Below are 24,104 nucleotides of genomic sequence, written 5' to 3'. Positions count from 1 at the left end.
ACCCCTTGGTGTTTCCTTTGGCAGTTAAACTTTGAAGTGGTTTCCATATTCCTTTGGTTCCCCTTTTCTTGGGGAATCTATACTTTCGCCTTGACTTGATCCACTTAGACATGGAGAGGTCCATGGGCTATTATGATATATGTGAGTTTTGTTCACACCCAGTTCTTGACAGCTTTCTTCTATGAGCAGTTTCTCGCTACAGGCCCTATTCCCAAAGAGTTTGCAGTCTTTTTTACTGATGAGGTTTTGGATGCTGAGGGTAACCCAGTCTTAGATGCAGAGGGACAAGTGGTTACGAGACAAGTAAACAATGCCCTTCCCTGGATTACTCAGTGGTCTGGTGCTGGTTCCAAGTTGTTCATGGACTATATTAATGACATGGACGAGTGTGTCTTTTGCCCATACACAGATTTTCATAGGCGTGGCAGTTCCCTTCTACTTTTATGAGGCTCGCCACCTAGACTTTTCTCTTGACAACATCCATGCTAACTCTTTCCTTGTAACTGCCATGGTCCTTCCTAGGTATCTGCCAGTGGTATGAGGAGGGCATGCCAAGTGTGGTTTATCAACCCGATGGAGTCCTCAAGCAATTTAGCATGGACCAAGATATTCCTGGTGCGTCTTCGCCTCAGAAATACTTTCATTAGAGCTTCTTGTGGTTCACCTGTGAACATACCGACGCACTTGCAAAGGGTTCGTAGTTGTTGCGGCTGCTTTTTCCCTTGACAAGTTCAAATGGCAGCGCCGATAATACTGGAAATGGCGGCACTGATAGCTGGCCCCAACGCTTACTAGTTGGAACTAATAGCAGAGCTAGAGATATAATTATACTGCGGCGACCTCGCGAATATGGGAGTAGGGCAGCCTGAAAGTATGGGACTCCCTTTCCATTTACCCAGTCATGAGCCTACCTTTGTTGCACAGGCAGGACCAAGGAAGTCCTCTTGGGCTTGGTACGAGGCACAACTCTTGTTGTGGCCTATGCTTTAAGAAGTTGGGGAGTTTGTGGTTAGGTGGTTAAGGTTCGGGGAGTCCTTGAGGTAAATACAAATATGGCTGATAGCAGGTTATGAAGTCCTGAGAATGCATGTCTTGGCCAAGCCGAACTGAGGAGGTAGGTGCAGCAACAAGTACTATCGTTGCAAGTGCACTTGTTGAGGTTCAAAATGGAAGTTGTTGAGGTATGTGCCAAACAGATAGTACATAGTAAATGCAGAGGACATGTGACTACCTTATCCTGGTGGTTCAGGACAAAATATTTATGTGATCCTCAAGGACACATGTCATCATCTTGTTTGGCCACTTGGGATTCTTTGGTACCGAGAAAAAGCATATAATAGGACCCATTTCGCAAGGTCAAAGGGAGAACTTCTTGGGATTTGGGGGATATGCTACGCATTTGTACGTTTCTTTCTTCTTGAACCACTTGCTCCTCCCTCACCCGGCTACTCATTCTCCGGTTAACCCAGATTTGTTGGCTTATTATCGTAGATTTGTCTCTCTGATTACTCTCATAATCACTGTTCACTTTGGACCCCCTACAGGCTTTTATTTAGGTTTCTTTCCAAGAAATTTTATTTTTTTGATTCATTGTTATTATTTGTTTGCATTGTTGATGCAAAGCGCTCCAATGAGCTGATGATTTCAAACCATTGAGGTAGAGGTTGAGGAGATTGAATGACAGTGATTGGATGCCTGAGTTATGGTCCACTTGCAAATCATTACCGCTTAAATATTAGCCACTCAACGTTCTTATTTTGTTGTCATTTGCTGTCATTAATTATGATATGGATATACTTTACTTTTCATGAAAGCAATTTCCTTGTATTGATTATTAGGCTAAACAGGTTGGTTATGATCACTGCATTTTGCTCTATCGTTTCATTTTCATATGTTTAGTCAATTAATTTCATTTTTGTTAAATACTTTGCAGTAACAAATGAATATTTTTATTGCAGACAATATTAAAAAACACAGCATATACTGAAGGTTTTCATGCCGGTACTCACCACCAAGGTTCTAGATGTCCGTAATGGTATCAGAAATACCAATCCAGGCTTAAGGGGAATCATCTTATCAGAGATGTGAATTTCTTCTTAGCCAATCGGATAGTAACTCATGTGTTAACCTCAGTTTGCAGCTTTTGATTACTTTAGTGAATTTTTCATAATGCCTAAAGGCATTATTTATTATCTGTGCTGATTTTATGTTGGTATACAAGTTAATGCAAGTGAAAGTTACTTTATGTGGAGAATTGGTAAAATTCAGTTATAAATTTATGAATAATGGCTCATAATTGCTGTGTGTTTAGATGGATATTGATATGTTGGCTCTATATTGCTGATGAACAGTTGGGATGGAATGTTCAATCAGGTTGGCTGCTGATGGAAAAATTCTCAGGAAAGTTATCTATTGATCTCCTTGTCTTTTTATCAAACAGGGTACATACATGTGCTTAGTATTTTGAATATTGGAGCATGGCATCAATGAAGATGCTACACCAGACTTGAAATCTCTCTCTCGTAAAATATTTTCTGTCTAAATAGACTTATTTTTTGCTAGCAGAAAAGTTTTCTGTTGATTTTCGTTTTTCATTACACTAAACGCCAAAAAACGTAGAAAACATTTTCAACAAAAAGCTTTCTGCTCAAACAAACAGATCAGAAACCTTTAGAAGTAACAATGCGTAGTTGCTTGATTATCAACCAGTATGACAATAATCCTGCTGCAATAACTTTTTTTTATATTGATTTTTTAATTTGTTAATGTTGAAATCAAACATCTAATCGGTCATTACAGCAGATACAATGATCCTAACAGAAGCAGTTTGGTTCAACTTTTTTTTTTCCTTCCTCCAATTTTTTTCCTGAGGATATTCTTTATAGCAATCAATGTACACCAAACAGTTGAAGTCCTGTGGGATTTTCTTGCAATGGCCGATTACAAGAAATCACTTCCACCATGAACGTTGATACTTGAGTAAAATAATCTGTCTCCCACCATGAATAGAAAGATCATTATAAATTACAAATAAAAAGCCAGAAAAAAAAAAAACCCATAGAATTATCTGATAAAAATAAGATATTGTGATTATCAACATATAGAAAATAAGCATACCGTATAAAGCAACATATGGAAAATAAGCATACTGTATTATCTACCAGCCGCGATATGTTTAACCGCTGTCATTTCATGTTCATAAACTTCTTCGGACATTGATGACTGAAACATCACGGGCTAAAGAATAAAGCATGAATGCGACGATGAGTTAGCTGCTGGAAATAAGAAGATATTCAGTACAAAGACTATACACATAGAGAAAGGCTATATAATGCGATAAATATTAAAAAACTACAAATTGTTACTCTTCCTCCTGAAAATTGTAGTCGCAAGATCATATTCCTCAGACATGAAATTCATCAAAACAACCATGTGATTTATTTTGATTTTGAGATTAAATAATGCATTAGACAATTTCTCTCTTCAATCTATCCCTCTTTAAAGTTCACTCCTTTCCAACTTCCTCCTAGAATTTCTACGTGAAGACATTTTTTCTTCTGATTATAGAATGAGGAAAATTGAACATCAATCAATGGAGTTCATCGAGGATATATATATATATATATATATCAAAATTTTGTTGAGAAACCAAATTTAAATTAAGTTCTTCAAAATTGAGACAAACTTTTTGAACTTGGCTTGCTAATCTCATCTTCATTACAAGTTGGGCTCTAACTTTTGGATCTTATCATTGTAAAATGTGAAACACAATTTACTATATTTGGAAGATTATTAACTCTTCAAGCAACAGAAACAGAGGCCAATCAAATAAAATTAACAGTAAATTAAATAATAAATTTCAAGGAATTTATTTAACTCTCAATGGCATGAGTAGTAAGTAATGTTCTATCACCTTGGGGATCAAGTGGTCGGCGATACCTTGAGCGGAAGGGCCATAAAGAGGAGGCTAACTGTCTTAACCTCAAGCACCTCCTGTTCCGCCTGTGTGGCCTGTATCTAGAAATTGCTTCATCAAAAGAATCCTCATCAGTCTCATCATCCTCAACCCCGTTCTCAAACGGAACTTGCAGCTCGTCCTCAACTCTGTTCTCAAACGGAACTGGCAGCTCGTGCCGGCAAACAGGACAAGAGTTGTGAAGCCTCAACCAAGGAACAATGCAGTCAGAGTGATACACATGTTTACAAGGCAGCTCTTTTGCTTCCCCACCAACTTTAAATTCTTCCTTGCAAATAGGGCAATTTGAATCGTCGACTAGATGGTCCTTGGTGATTTTCACAGTTGGCAGAGCGTTGATTTCCGAGTCAGGGGCCGGGGGAGGGCCTTGTCTGTCGTTCTGAGTCAGTTCATCGATCAACTCTCTTAGCCCAGGCCCAATGTAGTAATCCTGAGGATTAGCCCCCGGAGGAACAAAACCTTCGAGTTGGGAATTTTGTCGAACAGGTGGAGGTCCTACAGGTCTGAGGATAATCCAGGAGCGAGGACGAGCAAGAATCCCACTTTCTGGGTCCCAATCATCACTCTCATCGACAACCCTGTTTCGCCTCCACGGCCAGTGCCAACCCCGACTTCCAAAACCATGACGCCGCCGCCAAGGCGGTTGAAGTCCTATATCTGGGAACTGATTTTGATTTTGGTGGGCAATAAGGGGATCGATCATGAGAGTGAGGGCTTCGAGAATGCGGGCTTCAGGGGAGGGATCGAATTGGGTGAAATCAAAAACAAGCGTAGGCCTGGCTACGTCGATTTCGTATAAAAATTGTCCGGAGCAGTGAGTACAGACGAGGTCAGATGGGTTTTCAGAGGGAATTCTGACAGTCCGGTGACATTGGTAACACCAATATAGCGGAGAGTTTCTGTTTCTGTTGCTATTGCTGTTGCCAATGCCAATGCCAATGCTATTATTGGTTGTTGGAGGAGGTGGAGGGGTGGAAGACATGATTGTGAATGCAGGATATTTGAAATCGAAATGGGTTTTCACTGGTTCCTTGTGGACTTTCTATAATGCATATATATATAAAGCATATAGAAGAAGAATGTGATGGGTAGAGCAAAGAATAGCTTGTCGGAGCCGCAAAAAGCGATTCTCTCCCTCTCTCTCTCTCTCTCTCTCTCTGCTTGCCGTCTCTTCATCTATTGTTTCTTCCATGGAAAGGGAAGGATGAGTGATGTGTTGTGCAAAGTCTGTTTCGTTTTGTTTAAATTTGGAGGGAATCGTAACGGCTCACTTTTACGCGGGACGCACTTTAGAATCTCTATTTGGGCTTCACAATTGTGGGCTTTACAACTGTGGGCTTTATATGAATGTGTGACAGAGGTACACCACATTGGTATATCCCTTACAGAAAATATTTTCTAGTGCTAATATTTTGTATTCGGACCAAAGTTCCCCTTGATACTGTTTTAAGTGGAATAATTTACAGCAATGCTAGAGGGTCACAATTTTTTTGGCCACAATGGCTCAAAACCGCTAAAACGACGTCGTTTTGACAGTTTTGAGCCATTGTGACCACAAAAATTGTAACCCTCAAACATTTTCCAATAATTTAATAGTTGGTGTCATTGCGGTGTTAAATGAAATGCTTACGAAACGACAAGTTATTTTGTATAAAAATTGTGTATAAAATTTTGTTTGTGTTGATACTTGATTTTTAACCTGTGCCTAGATTTTAGATTTGAATTTTGGAGACACATCAATCTCAACTTGCCAACATTCAATTTCTTTGCCCGGCTAAGTTGAATGAATTATGTGTATAGTAAAATTGAGTAAAGAGATTACTAGTACAGTGAGATTAAATTAGAAATGTAAGATAAATTATGTTTATTTGTGCATTAGTGTGATATTATTATTTGGTTATAATTAAAAATATGAAATTATGTAAAAAAAAAAAACTTATTACTCCCTCCGTCTCAAAATAATAGCTTCTTTTAGAGAATCTAACTTTTTTTGATAGTATAATTATTGCACTTTAAAAATAATAATTTTTTAAAATTACCCTTTGAAAGTATATTTTTTTGGGATTATTAATTGTCATAATTGTACTTTTTGTGTTGTTCATGAATTTAAAAAAAAAGATAAAATAAAAATATAAGAAACTAATATTTTGAGACGAAAAAAATATATAAAATGCGGCTTTGTTATTTTTGTAAAGTGAGGTCAATAAAATATTTTTACCTCTACTCCCTTGTAATTGAATTAGCAAAATCTAAGTATCCCATGAGATTGTTAAAACATTTTACAAAAGGAAAAAATAATTCTTTACCTCATTTTTCGACGTTTGGCTGAAGTGCTAAAATTTAAGTTACCGATTTTTATTTTATTAATCATATTACCTCTTACTTTATCAATTTTTAGTACTATGAACTATCAAACACTGAAAAACATAAAAATTATTTTGTTAAAAATATTTTACGATCAAACAAATATAACCTTAGCACTTGTTTGGGAAGTTGGGTTTAGGGTGGGTTGTGTAAAAATAGTCAAAAAAAAAATAAAATAAACTTTTTACCCTAGGCTAAAAAATGTCACGTTCAAATCATAATCATAATCATAATCATTTTATTTTTTCTCTCATAAAAGTCAAAAAAGACAAAAAAAAACTCATTTAAAACGAGACTTTTTAACCCCTGACTAGTTAAAAAGTTAAAAAATTAAAAAAACAACTCACATCCTAATCAAAGGCTAATCTCATAACCGATCAGGATCACATGCTCCCCACCTCTTCTCATCCCCAATTAGTACTTTAAACAAAAGGCCTTCGATCACAAGGCCTTACTACTTTACACTTGAACCTTTTTTAATTTTATTTCTTTAAGTTTTAACTAGGTACATACATATATAACACACATAAAAAAAGAGAGAAGAAAGTCATATAAAGGTTCTGAGAATGATGTAACCTATACCCTTTGGTATGTCATTAAAAAGGATTTGGTTGGGGGGAAACTTAGATATCCCAATAATTAACATCATCTCATCTCTGTAGTAGACCAACATTTGCATACAAAGTCAAGAAAGCTGATCGGGTTAGGTGACTTAACTCCCATTCACAGTTGGCTTAATAAATGCTGATAATAAAAGAAAATTATTTTCTAATTTTGAAAAAGTCTTGTTAACAAATGTTTCAAAAGCACAAGTAAAATATAAAAAAAGAGAACACGATGCACTTTTTATATATATATATATATATATTTTTAATATTTTCACTCATTTTCAATATACTTCTTATTCTAATTTCAATATTAAACAATGTCTAACATTTGTCATTTTGAACAAGTCTGACTAGTTATTCAATAGTACAAGGATGTAATCGGTTTGGTACGGTCGACATTTAGATAAAAAATTATACCGAACTGAAAATGTCGGTTTTATTATTTTGAACACTGATACAGATCGTTTTTCCCATCAAATCGCACCGAACCGAACCGAACCGAACCGATTGAAATAGTTTGGTTTGGTGCGGTTTAATCAGTTTAGAATTTTTCAAACTTGAGTCACATTTAAATATAATCATTAATCTATATAAAAATATTAAATTAGTTATTTGTCTACCATTTAAAACATATCCAATCCATCAATTTAATACATACTTTTCAATTCCTAAATTCACAAAAATAAAAACAAAAAAAAGTTCAAAAATACTAAGGTTTCAAGAATAATGAGTTAGAATTAAGATTATATATAATGAGAGTTTATAAACTTAGGTTATGAAGATGATAAGGTTAATAATTTATTATACTTATTAATATCATTATATAATTAGATTATATATATATATATATCTTATAAATACAATATATGTTGAAGCGGTCGGTTTTAGTTTATATCGGAGTATAAGGTGTTTAAATCAAGATCGAATCGAAAATTGAAAAAAATCAAATTTAAAAGCTGCACAGACCGATTCTTGTTAAAAAAAGACCAAATCTAATCCAGTTCAATCGGTTTTGTCAATTTTTCTTGATTATTCTTACACTCCTACAATAGTAAGTGACATTCTTCAACTTCACTCTCGTCAGAATACCGTATCAATGTGTTGTATTGATGGTCTAAATTAATTATATATTATTTATTTAAATTTTTTATAAAAAGAAAGACAATTATTTTAAAGCTTGTTAACTACTATTGCAAGGCAAATTCGTTTAGTCTATTGCGTAACATCTATGAAAAAATTTTAAAATAAGAAAAAGTCTTACAATTTATTTATTTTTTCCTTTAAAATTCTTATCTTCAAAAACTCCCATCATTGTAAGATTTAATAATATAAAGTTTCATTATGAAGTTTGGTCAATAATTAGCATTTGTCATTGAAAGAAGGAAGAAAAGAAAAAGTCAAGACATTAAATTTAAATATTTGAAAGTGACATTTATGTCCCCAGCACCTTGGACTTGGGAGAGAGGAGGATCCACCTTTTCTTCCTAGTTTTTAACACGTCAAAGTCAATTTAGGTGTTTTATTTGGGACCGCTCCAAATTTAAAAAAATGAGGTTAGAGAAGCTTGCTTTGTGTTTGGGAGTCTCCCTTGATGAATAATTGGTAGAGAATGTACTTTTTATTTTATAATATTATTTATTTTTTAATGTAATTTTTATTTTATAATGTAATGTATTGTTTCAATATAATTTTACTTTTGTAATATAATTTATTTTTTAATATAATTTTAATTTTTCATTATTATTATGAAAAAAATACAAATTTATTGAAATGAAGACAATAATTTTTCAATGTATTTAATTTTTTTTTCAAAATTTCAAAAAATTTTAAATTTTTTTTATATTTGTCTAGTTGGATAGAATGTAAATATTTTTTTTAGAAAAAGTTTGAAAAAGGTCACAAAAGATAAAAAATAAATAATAAAAAAATCACTAAAAAACCTATATCTGAATAACACATACAAAATTGGAGGAAAAATTAGTTGAGATTTACCAAAATGACATGTGACCATTGGAGCACTATTATTATAATTTTACAATTTACTATTATTTATTGTCAAATTATAATAATGACAAATGCTATTATAGCATTTGCTATTGGAGATGCTCTTAACAGAGACATAACATAATGACTTTGCTCGACAAAAATAAATATTTAAAATATATTAAAAAAAATTTAAAATTATATTCAACCCCAAAAGGGCAAAGTTATATAAAATTGATTAGTGTTTTCTATTTATTATTATTTTTTGCTAAATTACTTTTAATTTTTATAATTTTTTTTTTTAAAAAAATCAAACCAAATTAAAGTGGGAATGGTAATGGTTCTATTGTGGGCACGTAGAGAAAACTTGGTCACATGTGGAGGCGACGGTCACAATTGATGGTATGTGTTATTATTTATTATTGTACTTCACATTAGACCATCTAACATTGTACACATATTTATTTATGATTCGATTGAAATGTAAATTCTAAATCTATTAATTTAAAAAAGAAATAAAAATCTATATTTTTGCCTTTATTTTTTTTATTTATGAATTACATCGTCATTTCTTAAAATTTCAAATTGCATTAGAGTCATCTTGTTAAAAGGCTGCCAAATTTTAACAGTATCATTATTTTGATTAATAGAATTATAATTTTCCCCAAATATATTAATTATTTTTTAAAAATTTAAAAATATAAAATGAGTTTCATGGACAAAAGTACCTACTTATTGCCGCCAGCTGTATTGGGAGACTTTGGTTTATAAGACTTGAAGTTCTAAATTCTACTCTACTCAGGCCTAACTACCTTAACGACAACACATATAGTTGGTAGGACAAACTTTTCAAGTTTGGACGAACTATACCCAGTGTTAGGAGTGTGGATTCGAATTCCATCCTGTGTGCAAGTCCGTAACTTACCACTACATAGTTGAGTGACCCTGCTATATAGAAACTACTTAAATGTTTGTATTATGAATTATTCTCTCTCTAAGTATATGGGGTTATATGTTTTTAAGGTAAATCAAATGAATAAAATATAATTACCCTATATTTATTTATTTATGAAAAAGTCTCTGGTTACTTAGTGCAATAATGATATTGATAAATAAAACTTAAAAGTTATTTCAACATAGTTTATGACACAACAATCTTTTATAAAATAAAATAAAAAATAATTATTTAAAAGTTGCTAATAAGGCTTATTTTGGGAAGATGGTAAAAAGTGACTTTTTGATTTTTAACCAAGCTTTTGACTTTTTTAGACAAATGATTTGGGAAGTTGGTAAAAAGTGACTTTTGACTTTTTTTATTAATGTTTGTTTATGATGTCAAATCATAATAAAATGACCAAACTACCTCCATTTATTTAAAATATTTACAACTTCACCTATGTAACACATTTTGACCCATGAGGATAAAATTGTAATTTCACCGTTGGCTAAAAACCAACTTCCCAAATGAAAAAAAAAGACAAAAAAATCAACTTTTGACTTTTATTACAAACAAAAAAAAGTGACTAAAAACCAACTTTCCAAAATAGCCCTAACTACTCTTCAAATGCTTAGTTTCATAATTCTTAATATTATTATTTTAATAATTTCACATAAAGCAAAACGCTGTCATGTAAATAGACAATTTTTTTTTTCCAAATATATCAAACATTTCAAACAATCAAAAGTGTTTCCGTACAACAACATTTATGTGGTCTGGCAACTGCTTCTTTTTTTTTTTTTTTTTTTTTTTTAAAAAATATCAAATAAGTAGTAGTTAAAAAAATAATAATAATTACAAATCAGTAATAAATTTTATAAATATTAATAATTAAAAACATGATTTTTTTTTAATGTATTTATAATTTTTTTTTTTGAAAAGTGGACTAAATTGTAATTTCTCCTTCTTTTTTCCATAAAAAGAAATGCCATTCTTTTGAAGCAATTAATTAATTAGTTCTTAAATTATTTTATTCTTCTCATAAAATGTAAATTAAAATTTTCATATACAAGTTTATTTATTTAAAGTTTATAATAAAGATATTTTTTTATCATTGAGATTAAATAAAACTTCATAAAGAAAAATATAAGAATAAGAATTGTCAATTATCTCACAGATTGAGAAATATATTAATTCGTCAAGAATAAAACAATTCCAATATCAAATAAAATTCATGTAATTGTGGTTCATATTAAATGAAAAGAATAAAATTGGAATCAAATACAATATTATGAAAATTTGAGCAGAAACATTATATGAAAAATATAATTTAATTATTTATAATAAAATTTAATAGGACTCAATAATAAAATTAAATAAAACTTAAGGATAATTATTTATTTATTTGTCATTTTTGAATCTTTGGTGGAGCAAACAACTCCGATAGAAAAAGTAAATGACACAACCAATACTTGAAGCAAAACAAGAAGAGTAAAAAAGATATTAATCCTCCCCATTCCAAGTACATAATTATACATTCAAAGTATTCAATTGTAAGATTAAAAAATTCTCTGGTGTGCATGCGCTCAACTATAAAATTGCATAAATTTTTATAAATTGACATAAATGATCTTATAAAAATATATGAATTAAACATAAATTTACATAAATTTTAGATTTTTATAAACTTACGTAAACGTATATTTATAAAATCACTTATATAAATTTATAAAAATTTATATAATTTTATAATAAAATCACATACGACATACATTACGCACTATATAACATTTTCCATTTGTGCAACATTAGTCATTCTCTTCAAAGAGTTTTCCTTTTGACAAAGTCAACTTTTGATTTGAAAAAGAAAAAAATCTGTCAGAAACCCACTGTGTCATGCATACATATATGCATTGAGCCAATGTTGGGAAATTTTTTTGAGAACCCACAAACCTTTAAAAGATTTTTTTCGGTGTCACTATAGGGAGGCCAATTAATGCCAATGTTCTTTGACCAATTCATTAGTACTATCTACGTCGAAAATGATCCGTAATTCAAATGTGCAGAGCTCGAATAGTTCAAATGGTACGGAAAATATTATCTTACCGGTAAAAGAATAAAAAAAAATTCTAAAACGACGTCGTTTTGAAATTTCGAGTCATTCGAGCCATTGATATTTCGAGCGGAGTTGCTATCTACATATAACAATAATTTAGGTGGCATTTAAAAACGTTTACGTTTTTAATTTATATTTATAATTTTTTTTTGTTTATTTTTTTAAAAAATAAAAATTATAAACACATTTGATTTGAATTAAAATTAAAAAAAAAAAAAAAAAAAAACTGGTTTCCTTTCACTTTTCCTTTAAAATGAAGCTCCTACAATTTGAACTCCTAACCTTAGGTCCATCCCCTTCCTCTGTGTTTCCTCATGTTTATATATATATATATATATATATTATTAAAAGTAATGTTTCTCTTATGCTTAGGTGGCATATTATAAAGGCTAATTTTTTTTAAGAGAGTCACGTTAGTATGTATTTTCTTAATGTGATTTTCGGTGAAACCCCTCTTTTTGGACTTTTGTTAGGATAAAAGACAACTTAACTAATTTAACTTCAAAAAATTTCTGAGAAAGAGACATGTAGCTCAGCAAGGACACACCATAATTTTTTTTAAGACAATATTGCCCTTCCATATATATATATATAGCATATATTTGAAAATCTGATTGATATATACACTGATCTCATATATTTGAAAATCTAATCAGTGAAGACGATCTGAAATCAATGAAGATGATCTCGAAATCTGAAGACTTCGTTGCTGACAATCTCGCTGTCTGTCAACGATAGATGATTTGTCGCCGATGATCTCGCCAAATTTGCTTTGATCACGTGTTCTTCAGCAATCTCGAAATCTGTATCAACGAGAGTTTATATTTCAAATCTATACAAATCTGTATCAGATTTTGAGAGTTTCATCAAGATTGAGAGTGTTGATTGAGTTTTAGAGGTTTTGCTTCGATCACGTGTTTGATTATTGTTCGAGTTTGATCAAATATGTTGATTTGTTGATTGTTTGTTTTTTTTTATTTATTTTTATTGTGTATGATCTGATTTTGTTTGATAGAACGAGAGCAAAATTTGATTAGGCACTATGTGTTCTATTTTTGTTTGATAGAAAGAGAGTAAAATTTTACTCTGATACTTTGTGGGTGTTTGGAAATTGGCTATTTTATAGGCTTCTTGGATTTTTGGCTATTTTTGTAAGCTATTTTAGTTTTTGTATTTGGGAAGATAGGATGGATTTTTATTTGAGCTGGTGTATTGAAAAATGTGTTGAAATGATATTTGAAGTTAAAATAACAAATTTGTTCCTAACTCCACATTTTCCAAAATTAATCTAAAGGGGTAAAATTGTAATTTACCTACCTGTCACTGTGATAGTGGTAGGCTGTGCCCACACCGTCACAGTGACAGCCCATTGCCGGCCTATTTTTTTTTTTTTTTTTAAAAGACTTTTGGTTTAGGAGCTTTAGGCTAAAATTGTCTTTGAGGCTATTTTAGTCTTAAAGCTAGGTTCCCAAACACCCCCTATGTGCTCTGTTTTTGTTTAAGAGTACAATTTTGCTCTAGTTTTATGTACTCTATTTTTGTTTGATAAAATTAGAGTAAAATTTTACTCGGATATTATGTGTTCTGTTTTTATTTGATAGAATGACAATAAAATTTTACTCTGGTACTATGTGCTTCTGTGATTTGTTTTTGAACTCATAGTGACAATAAAATTTTACCTTGATTGACAGTAAATTTTTACTGTTTAACTAATTACAAATTTGAAAAATGGTTCCACCTCTTATGTTGTTATGCAAGTATGGTAATCGTACCATTGTGTTCAAGGTTGTGTCAGACTGCACATTGAAGGATTTAACCGATTTATATTATTTATTGATGGTACTTTCTTGAATGGCAAATATAAGGACACATTGTTATCAACTACAATGAAGGATGGAGATCAAGGTAAATATTACTGTCAGTGTCTTACAAAGTAAAATTTTACTTAATTTCAGAATAACATTTTATTTATTTTCAGAATAAACTTTTACTTTTAATTATGGTCACATTTTACTATTTTACTTTTTTGACCTTTTGTGTATTATACTTACTAATTGTAAAGTGTTATCTCTTTCAATTTTTTTCCTCTTGCAATTGGTATTGTTAATACAGAGACTACTGATAGCTGTGGATATTCTTGTTGTCTTCATCTAATTTGTAAGAAACTACCCAATAGGCCAAGAAAGAATAGGATTCTATCTAGGAGTGAGAATATAAGATGAGTATAGTGTGGTAGATGCAAGAAGTACAATCATGACATGAAGACTTGTAAGGAGATATTGTCATGAAAGACATTATTGTTTTGTAATAAAAGTATGAAAATAATGTAGTACTTTTGCAATAACAATCCATTTTTACTGTTTTTGTAACAACCCCGACTTGTGATTAGCCTGTAACCTACGATTAAGAATGCCTAATAAGTAATTAAGATAAAATTTTGCATTAATTACATGCGTTATGTGTTATTTGCATTTCTATCTGTTCATGGTAGGAATATCTGTCTGTATCACCAATTCAGTAAGCGAATTGAAGGCTTTATCGGCATCTAATCATGAAATTGACTTGATTTATTTGTTATTTGGAATTTTTAGAAATTTATGGTAAATTTAATTGGAATTCGATTCGGAGCCAAATAACCAGAATAAAATAGTGATAATTGATTAACTTAAGCAAAGCTTAATTAAGCCTCACTAAGTAGCCTATATAAGGCCAATACAACTCTAGGACTCGCTCATATACCACTTCACCTTATTCCTTGAGAGAGAGAGAGAGAGAGAGAGAGAGAGAGAGAAGGAAAGAGATTAAATTCAAGATGATTAAGGGAGATTTTCTAAGATCAATCAAGAATTGGAAAGAATTGGTGATAGTTATTCAAGCCTAGTTAGAATCTAAGGGAATTGTGGACTTTAGGTAAGAAATTAACTTACACTCTATGAGTTTAAGTTACTTTATACATGATTCAAAGGGAATTGAGTTTAGATGGTAGAATTAAACATGATTCATGCATGCATGCTTATTTTATCATGTTTTGAGGTTGTTTCCAAGGAATTCTTACATACCTGTGTTCATTCTAGCATGGTTTTGACAATTGGTCTCATTTCACATCATTTGACATTAATTGATCATGTTTTTAAAGTGTAGAACATGAATTAATACATGCATGTTATAGATACATACAAGTCAAGTTTGCTTTTGGAGAATTCACTTGCCTTTGGGCCTCGATTTTACGAAATGATCTTTAAATCATGATATTTTGTAAGTTTACAAGTGTTTCCTCAAGTTTTGGTCCTAAAAGGATGTGTCTTATTTGGTTGAATTCAAGCTTTGAAACTACTAGGAGTAATCTAGAAATTCCAGAATTTTGCCTCTCAGCTCGAGCGACCAAAGTTGTGCTTGAGCGACCACTTTTTGTTTTGTGTTTTCGCTCGAGTGAAAAAGTCTAAGCTTGAGCGTAAAATTCATGCTCCCAGAAGTTTTGCAAGTTTTGTAGATCGCTCGAGCAACAAGAGCTATGCTCGAGTGAGGACCCTGTTTATTCAGTCTTCCGCTCGAGCAACCGTCAAGCATCCATTGAGTGGAAAATTCATGCAACCAGTACTTTTGCAGAGGCTCGAGCATAGGAAGTAACGCTCAAGTGAGGTGCCCTGTTTTTGAAAATTTTGTTAAGTATTTCAAAGTGCATTTTGGCATCTTCATTGCATCCTAAGCATTCCTGGGACATAATTAACGCACAATAATGAGAATAAGACTTAGAACCACACTAAGAACAAAATGAAATAAGTTAAGAACTATCCGAGCGTGTGTTTCAATAAGTATATCTGTTATATGTTTGTGTAGATCACGCGTCGTGAGCGGTTTGGTCCATTTGTTCTACTACTGAAGCTATCTGTGAGTAATAACTTTGTAAAGTTATGTTTGACTGTAATTATTTTATGATGATATGAAACGATCAATTTTCTAAAAGGCTATGTTTTGTATGAATGAATGATGATTCAATTCTTTGTGATGCGCTTAAGGTATGCTTAACAGAGGTCCTCGCCCAGAGGACATAATTCTGTGGCTTATGGTCATGACGCCCTCGCCGGAGGGAAACAATACCATGGCATAGGCCCTCACCTAGGAGAAGTAATACCGTGGCACAAGGCCCTCGCTCGGGGGAAACAATACCGTGGCCTACGTATGTTGTAAGATACCCGGTACTGGAGGTTCCATTATGGAACTTGATATGCATGACCAAAGTGATATGTTAATACTAATGGATGTACCACACATGATTCGAACGTGATTATGACTTTGTTTCTAATACTGATACGAATACGAACATGACTACGTTTCCAATTTGATACGAGATTTGGAATCTGAATCTGTTATGGACATCATTCATTAAAATCTTTACTTTGTTATTATTTACTGGGCCTCCGTTCACTCTATTATTTATGTATGTAGGTGACCAGGCTCAGTGATGATTGCCTGGAGGTCCGTTTTGTTTGCCAACCTTTGTGCCTCCTGAGGAGGTTCCGGAAAAAGTCAAGTGGTTGAGTTTTGTGAAACAAGTTATAAGTTTAAGACTTTTGTTTACTATTGTTTTTGTGGACAATTCTTTTGTGTTATGTTATTGGTTTTGTAGGATGGATGTATGCATGACGTCACATGTAAGTTTATGCATCTAAAGTTTTAACTTCGTGTCCCATGTTTGTCTACACAGCTCAATGGACTATATATGTTTTATATATTTGCTTCCGCTAGCCCTTGTATTTTGTTAATTTGTTTAGAGGCCTTTGGTTATTCCAGGATTACTGGGCGGTCATGATGGTAAACTCATAGGGACGAGTTTGGGTCGTGACAGTGTTGTTGAATAGTTGTCTTTCCAATTTACTGAGTTGCTTTGTAATTCAATTTGACACTTTGATATATTTTTTTAATGTTCTTAATTAGTTTCATGTAAAAGAATTTGTAATGGAGCTTGTTCAGTAGATGTGAAGGTTTTGAATAAAATTTTACTATGAAAGATGGTAGAGTAAAATTTTATTTGAAAGAAAATAAAATTTACTGTCATAAACAATATAGGTTTAGTATGAGTTCTACGTAAAATATATCCTACCTGTACCAACATATGTGCCCTTTTATTTTTAAATTTTAAAATGATACAACTTTTGATCTATATATCGATTTTTAATAAAATTAATTTTGTTAGAATCCTCTGATCAAGATCTATTAAACAAGATCCAGGTTACTATGAAATTTCTTAAAAAAATAAAACAAAATATCGTCGAAATTGACGTAGACAATAAAATTTTACTGTCATTATCAAAGTAATGCGACATCGCAGCGTCATTCAGAATAAAATTTTACTTTGAATCAGAGTAAATTTTACTACGATTCAAACTAAAATTTTACTACCGCTAAGCAAATCAGCAATCAAACTTATTTTTGTTAACCAGAGTAAAATTTTACTATTACAAAAATAGAGTACATACTAGATAAATGAATTATAGTCGAATTTTACTTTAGATCTATGAACAAACAAACAAACAAACAAAAAATCTTGATTTTACATTGTAATATCTCAATTTATCATTTTTTTGACATATATGAGGTCATTTTATTTCAGATCTGAAGTTATTGATCTCCAACATGAATTTGTAGGCATTAAATTTGAAATGGTGATGGTTGACAGTAAAAATGGTGGCCGTTGGCTAACGGTGAGGATGAGCGATGCCGACTGATGATGGAGATGGTGGAGGCGATGAACAACCATCGACAGTGGAGTTGGTAGAGAGAGAGAGAGAGAGAGAGAGAGAGAGAGAGTTGTAAAAGAAAGAGAGCTTCTCTGACTTGTGATGGTTGATTCGGAAGTAACGACTGGTAGAAGATGATGAAATCGTTTAATAATTTTGAAATATTCGACAATGGCACTTGAAAGTCTCTCATTATGCTTCAATTTTTGTTTCAATTGACAATTTTTGAAGGAGGGTTTTTGAATTAGGGGTTTTTGAAGTCGATGGTTTTCAAACAAAGAAAAAGAACAAGAGAGACAAACAGCTCAACTGCTTACTATTGTCCATACATATGCAAGGGTATTCTTGTCTTTTCATCTTATTATTATTATTATTATTATTTAATTCTGAGGGTTTTGACAACATTAGTTTATTCCATGTCCTTTACACCAAAAAAGCCCAATAGAAGGGGGTTCTCACCAAAAAACCTTTCTTAATTATATATATAAAGTTCTACATAAACTTAAACCTAATTTAAATTATATTAATTTTACCTATTTTATATGGATTCTATTTGACAAATATTCATTTTCCATACATTTTTCATGATAAATTGAGATAATCCACAAAACTAATATCAATTTTGCATTTCACGTTTTTCTTCTTAATTCTTTCAAGGATATTAAGATTTTTTTTTTACTGCTAAATTGCTTTTTTTTTTTCCTTCTTATTTTCCCGTGCATTATTCTATACCCAATACCAATTCTATATTATTCTATATTATGGATTTGTCGTTTAAATTTTATAGTGATTCTATATATGAAATTATACTTCATTTCATACATTATTTTATATAATCACAATTCACAGGGCAAAAAACCTGCACAATAATGATACTCTTAAGAAACCTCTAAAATTTAGATTTATTGATTGAGTTACTTTTTCAATTATTGAACAATAAATTCTATTATGTTGACATCATATTATAAATGATTAATCACTTCACATACTGAGATATATCTATCGTTTGGATGTTTTCATTTTTTTACTTTTTGGGTTTAGATATATTATTATGTGATTCTTTCTTAGTTAGTTGTTGTTGAATTTCTTTTATATAGTTGATATTTTAATTTAATTAAGAGTGTTTATTTTATAATCTTATAATTTAATATAGGGGCATTTACATACAAGTCCCATTTTGTAAACTTATAATCCATTAAGTCCTATATAAAACTATTTGCTCCTTCAAGTCCCATTAATTTTTAATAAGCCAATTTACCCTTCCAAGACCTCCTCGCCAACCAGACACACACACTCTCTCTCTCTCCTCCCTATAGACCCAATCTCTGGTCTCTCCCGTATGACTCCTCCTTCCCCTCCGTCCAGAGCGTCGTCGGCTCCAGCGCCGACCTCGACCATGCCAACTTCACCGTCCAGAGCTTGGAGTGGCTTGACGATTCCACCGAAAACGAACTGAAACAGGTTCGAAAAACCTCTGCGAGACTTGTTGGAGGATCCAGAGACGAAAGAAGCATCGTCATCGGAGACCTAGGGCTTTGACATCGCCGATCTTGTTGAAGATCAGGAGCATGATTGAATCGGGCAAGAGATCGAAATGGTCGATCTCGTCCGATGATGATGAAGTGTAGGGTTCAGGGTAGACTTTGGTGGTCAGATCTGGACGAATAGAAGACATCTGAACCAATATATATATATAGATAATTATGTAACTATATAGACAGAGAGAGAGAGAGAGAGAGAGAGAGAGAGAGAGAGGGGAAGAGTAATGGGATTTGGGATAGTAATTGTGATGCCAAATTGAGAACCTTCTCAATTTATAATATTCTCAATTTTAATCAAGAAAAAATTGAGAAAATTTTCAAAATTGATAATTATAAATTTTTTAGTTTTGATAATATTTTCAGTTCATACTAGAAAAAAATTGAGAAATTTCCTAGTTTTGATAATTATAAATTGAGAACATTCTCAGTTTTGAAATTGTGAACATTCTCAGTTTTGGGATTAAAGAGTAAAACGCCTTTTTACCTGTACATGGGACTTATTAGTTCAAAAATTGTTTGATAGGGACCTAAGCTACCACCAAATGTGTAGATAGGACTTTTAGGTAATTAACTCTTTAAATCATTATATGATAATTCAATTATAACATATTTATATTTAATTTTTTAATAAATTTTATATAATTTCTATTTGTACATATTTTTATTTTCCAAATGAATATAAAAGAAAATTAAATAGTTAGAATTACTTTTAATTTTATGTTACTAATTGTTTTTCTAATTTTACTATTATTTTAATATTAAAATGAGTATTTATTTTACAATTTTATAATTTAATATATATTATACAAAATTATTATATGATAATTACACTTTTATAATACGAGAGATAGAACTAAAATTATCAAAATATACAAATAATTTAACTAAAATTAATAAATATAAGTATTCAAGTAATAATTTTACAAAACGATAGTTCCAATATTATCAAAATAAATAATTATAATTATAATTTAATTTTAATTTTAATTTTAAAATTAAAATTATTCTTTTATAACACACATTGTACCATTAAATATATATATATATATATATATTTTTTAAAAAAAAAAGCATGTGCATTACATGGGTCAATTGCTAGTTCATAAACAAATTAGGTGCGCATACGGTTGTTTTTAGTTTTGAATTCACTAAGATCAAGGCTTAGTTCTCTTAGTTCTATTAGTTGTTTGAATCTCGAAAGTCATATTCAACTCTACTATTCAATTCTAAGTTCAATGCTTGGTCACTTAAGAGTATGTGCTATACAAATACCTAATTTTTATTTATTCATTTTTGTTTTTTCTTTTTTTCTGTTTTATTAGTAAATTCATGGGGGAATTGTTATATATTATTTACTAATAACAATAATAATTTCCATATTTTTGTTTTCTTTCCTTTCTTGATTCCTACATTGGAATCTAAAGGAATCTCTACACTTTCACTTAGAGGGAATTCAACATTTTGTTTTCCTTCATTCATTTGGAATTCAATTTTTTAGCTTGGTTCCCACATAGAAATTTTGAGTAAATGAGTGTGCTATCATCTACTATAAATAGAGGAACGACTTTTCATATTTCTTCAAGTTTCTATTGGATGTCTTCCATTGAAAATATCTGTTAGAATAATGGAGAGAGAGAGAGAAAGAGAGAGGAAATAATGTGTATTGTATTGAATGAATTGTGTTAAAATAAATTGTCCTATACAATAGAAGGCATGTATATATAGGCTGAGAAAGAGTATCCTATTAGAAATCTAATTATGAGAAAGAGTATCTTATAAGAGACCTAACTATGGCAATACCTAATATATATAGGAAATCAATACATAATATATACATTAACATCTCTCCTCAAACTCAAGGAGGATAAACATCTTGAATTTGGAGAGAAAAACTAAAATATGAAATAAAACTAAATAAAATAAAAGGCAAATAGATTACAAAATCCAAACAGTAGCGCAGGGGCGCTTGAAATAGATTAGAGGCTGAAACTAAAACCGAGAGACAATTTATGGTCGTGTCAGACCATTGTAGGAACTGGCTGAAACTAATGCCAAGACAATTTAAGGTCGTGCCGGACCGATATAGAACTGGCTGAAACTAATGCCGAGAGACAGTTTATGGTCGTGTTGGACCATTGTAGAAACTGGCTGGAACTAATGCCAGGACAGTATAAAGGGGTCATGCCGGACCGATGTATGAGCTAACTGGAATCAATGTCCGGACAGTTTAAAAGAGTCATGTTGGACCGATATAGGAGCTAATCGGAATCAATGTCGGACAGTTTAAAGGGATCATGCCGGATCGATGTAAGAGCTAACCGGAATCAATGTCGGGATAATTTACGGGGTCATGTTGGACCGATGTAGGAATTAACAGGATGTTGAACCAGCAAGCGTGGCACACACATAACTTATGACGTGGTGCTGAACGACAATGGCAACAGATGACTGAGTGCGCTAGGAGGTAGCTTGGATAGTGCGCCAAAGGGGGCGGTTTGGGTGGTTTGCTTGGATTGTGTGACAAAGGGGGCAGCTTGGGTTGTGTGTCAGAGGGATAGCTTGGATTGTGCGTAAGAGGGGACGGCTTGGGTGGTGCGCTAAGAGACAACTTAGGTGGTGCGCATAACCATGTTCACCATGATATAGGTATAATACCCCCTCAAACTCAAATAGGTTTGAAGATAGAAATCTATTTGAGTTTGAAGCCGACTGAAAGACAGAGTGGAGTAGAAGAAATATGATCAATTATAACTAGGTATAACTAGTTCACTGTAGGTAGTTGAATTGGGTCTTTGGATCCCACCACCGGCTTTACTTTAATAATTTGATCTATTTATTTTATAAGTCTGTATGTATTGATCAATTATAAAAAGATCAAATTAATCTATTAATTCTAACTATATGATTTCATTACATTTGTTTCGAATTAAAACAAATTGATGGCTTCGTTTCAAACTCATACATACACAAAAAAAATTTAAAGTCTAAATAATATAATTATAATTATCAGATCAATATAATTATTTTCATAATTCACTAATAGGTTGTCTCTAGTTTACTGCAGGTGGTTCAACTGGGTCTTTGGAGCCCAACACTGGCTTTACTCTAATAATTTGATTCATTTATTTTGTAAGCCTATATGTATAGATTAATCGTAAAAAAAATCAGATTAATATATTAATTTTAACCACATTATTTCATTACATTTGTCTTGAATTGAAACAAATGGATGACTCAGTTTCAAACTCATACGTACACAAAAAATTTTGAAGTTAAAATAGTGTAATTATAATAAAAATTAAATTATCAAAATAAAGCCTGTAATAAAGTTTGTAGGCCCAACTGACCATCTATTTCATTAAGCACATGTGTATGTGAGTGTCAAACATGGTTTTGCCCAATTCAATTGATTTTAAAACTTGGAAAATGAATTAAACAATATGAAAACTTTCAAATTGAAATATTAGTTCCCCATGTAACATACAAACTTCGAAAAATTCCTATATAATATATATATTGACAGAGACTATGAGAGAAAAGAAAGAATCAATGGCTGAGAATATTGCACAATAAATTGTAAATTTAACATAAAAATTGGGAGCATGTCTAAGTAATTAAAAGATGAGGGACAAATCAACCAAAACAATTAAAAGAATTATGTCATTATTAAAATAGTTATTTTAATGCTCAATGTTTTCTAATCTACAATATGGGTTTAAGAACTGGTTATAAGAAATTTCTACGAGTTCTTAAAGAAGTTTTACCTTAGGTTGTATTTGAATTATAGATTTACATAGAGATTTAAAAAGAAAAATGAAAAAAATAGTTGAAATATAATTACATTTCACCAATCTTTTTCTTTTTTCTTTTCAAATTTCTATTCAAATTCATGTTTCAAATTCAATCTTAATAAGAAGTATTATGAGTTATAAGATAATTCTTTCCCACTTCGAATGACAGTAATTTTGAGGGGAATGGGAATGTGATTTTCATGTCACTATGATTTTTAGCATTTAGACTAGATTGGAATAGGAAAGTGATTCTTAATTATCTATTTGAGCAGAAATTACATTCTCAAACTAAGTAGGAATTCGATTTTCCCACTATCTCATAGGAATCTCACATTTTTAGAAGAATGTAAAATATTTAAAAATAAAAATAATAATTGGACCCAAAATATTTTAAATTTTATTATTTTTTTATCAATAATGATAGTGACTCCCACAAAATACAACCCTCACAACTCCCAAAATAATCTAGATCATTCATGTCACTGTCAGAAATAGAAAAAAAATTTCAAACACATCAGTAAGGGTTGTGAGGGTCCTCCTTTGTTGGGGTCTCAAACATTTTCCTTTCTTTTTTTTTTTAATTGAGGATTCTTAACAAATCCAAATGCTTGAATAAGTATTAACACAGCAAATTTTTTACTAGTAAAGACATTCTCATTTTAGTTCAATATTTTTGTTATTCAAACATAGCCTAGATGTTTTGAAAAGTAACTTACAAACAAAGCATTTATATAAACAAGCACATTTATGATGATATATCAATTATATATTTGAAATTTTATAAATTAAAAAAAAAAAAAGTTGTTCCACATCATTATCACTCAAAAGTTTTTGTTATTCATTTGGACGAATCCTTTAGATTGCATCTTGAAACAAACATATTTTGAGGATTCACCCAAGGAAATTGACTAGATCAGAAATTAAAAACAATAAAATAAAATAAATTAAACAAAACCCTAGAAATAATAAATTCAAGAGCATCCTCCCACAGCGGTCAGAGTTGACAACTCCCAAGATAACTAAAAGAAGAAAACTAGCACTTGTTTACTC

General features: G+C 31.4%; 2 protein-coding genes across 7 annotated transcripts in view; one reads left to right on the top strand and one right to left on the bottom strand.

Moving 5' to 3' along the window:
- LOC114286204 (YbaK/aminoacyl-tRNA synthetase-associated domain-containing protein) overlaps positions 1-2,245 on the top strand; it is a 29,019-nt gene extending 26,774 nt beyond the window's left edge. Inside the window, exon 12 of the mRNA XM_028229304.2 lies at positions 1,959-2,245. Within this exon, the coding sequence (XP_028085105.2) occupies positions 1,959-2,033 (75 nt within the window). The 3' untranslated portion in view covers positions 2,034-2,245. The remainder of the gene's footprint in view (positions 1-1,958) is intronic.
- Positions 2,246-2,723: 478 nt separating this feature from the next.
- LOC114286203 (E3 ubiquitin-protein ligase RZF1) lies at positions 2,724-5,389 on the bottom strand. 6 transcript variants are annotated; one of them, XR_003637433.2, is made up of 3 exons: positions 3,914-5,389; positions 3,118-3,275; positions 2,724-2,989 (listed from the first exon to the last, which is right to left on the bottom strand). XR_003637433.2 is itself a non-coding variant. In XM_028229302.2 (2 exons), exons 1-2 carry the CDS (start codon positions 4,956-4,958, stop codon positions 3,269-3,271), a joined length of 1,026 nt encoding a protein of 341 aa, XP_028085103.1. In that variant the 5' UTR covers positions 4,959-5,389; the 3' UTR covers positions 2,976-3,268. The 6 variants fall into 6 exon arrangements, 1 of the variants encoding a protein (XP_028085103.1); XR_014364541.1 differs by having other exon boundaries at positions 3,118-3,272; XR_003637432.2 differs by having other exon boundaries at positions 3,118-3,237.
- Between the last annotated feature and the right edge of the window lie 18,715 nt (positions 5,390-24,104).

The sequence above is a fragment of the Camellia sinensis genome, chromosome 3, assembly GCF_055761805.1.
Source record: "Camellia sinensis isolate YWXY chromosome 3, ASM5576180v1, whole genome shotgun sequence".
Taxonomy (NCBI): domain Eukaryota; kingdom Viridiplantae; phylum Streptophyta; class Magnoliopsida; order Ericales; family Theaceae; genus Camellia; species Camellia sinensis.
Note: the sequence above shows the minus strand (reverse complement) of the source record. Positions and strands in the feature narration are given on the sequence as shown.

Bases quoted from the DNA above. Each gene is read 5' to 3' on its own strand.
- LOC114286203 (XM_028229302.2), bottom strand. From the start codon at position 4,958: ATGTCTTCCACCCCTCCACCTCCTCCAACAACCAATAATAGCATTGGC.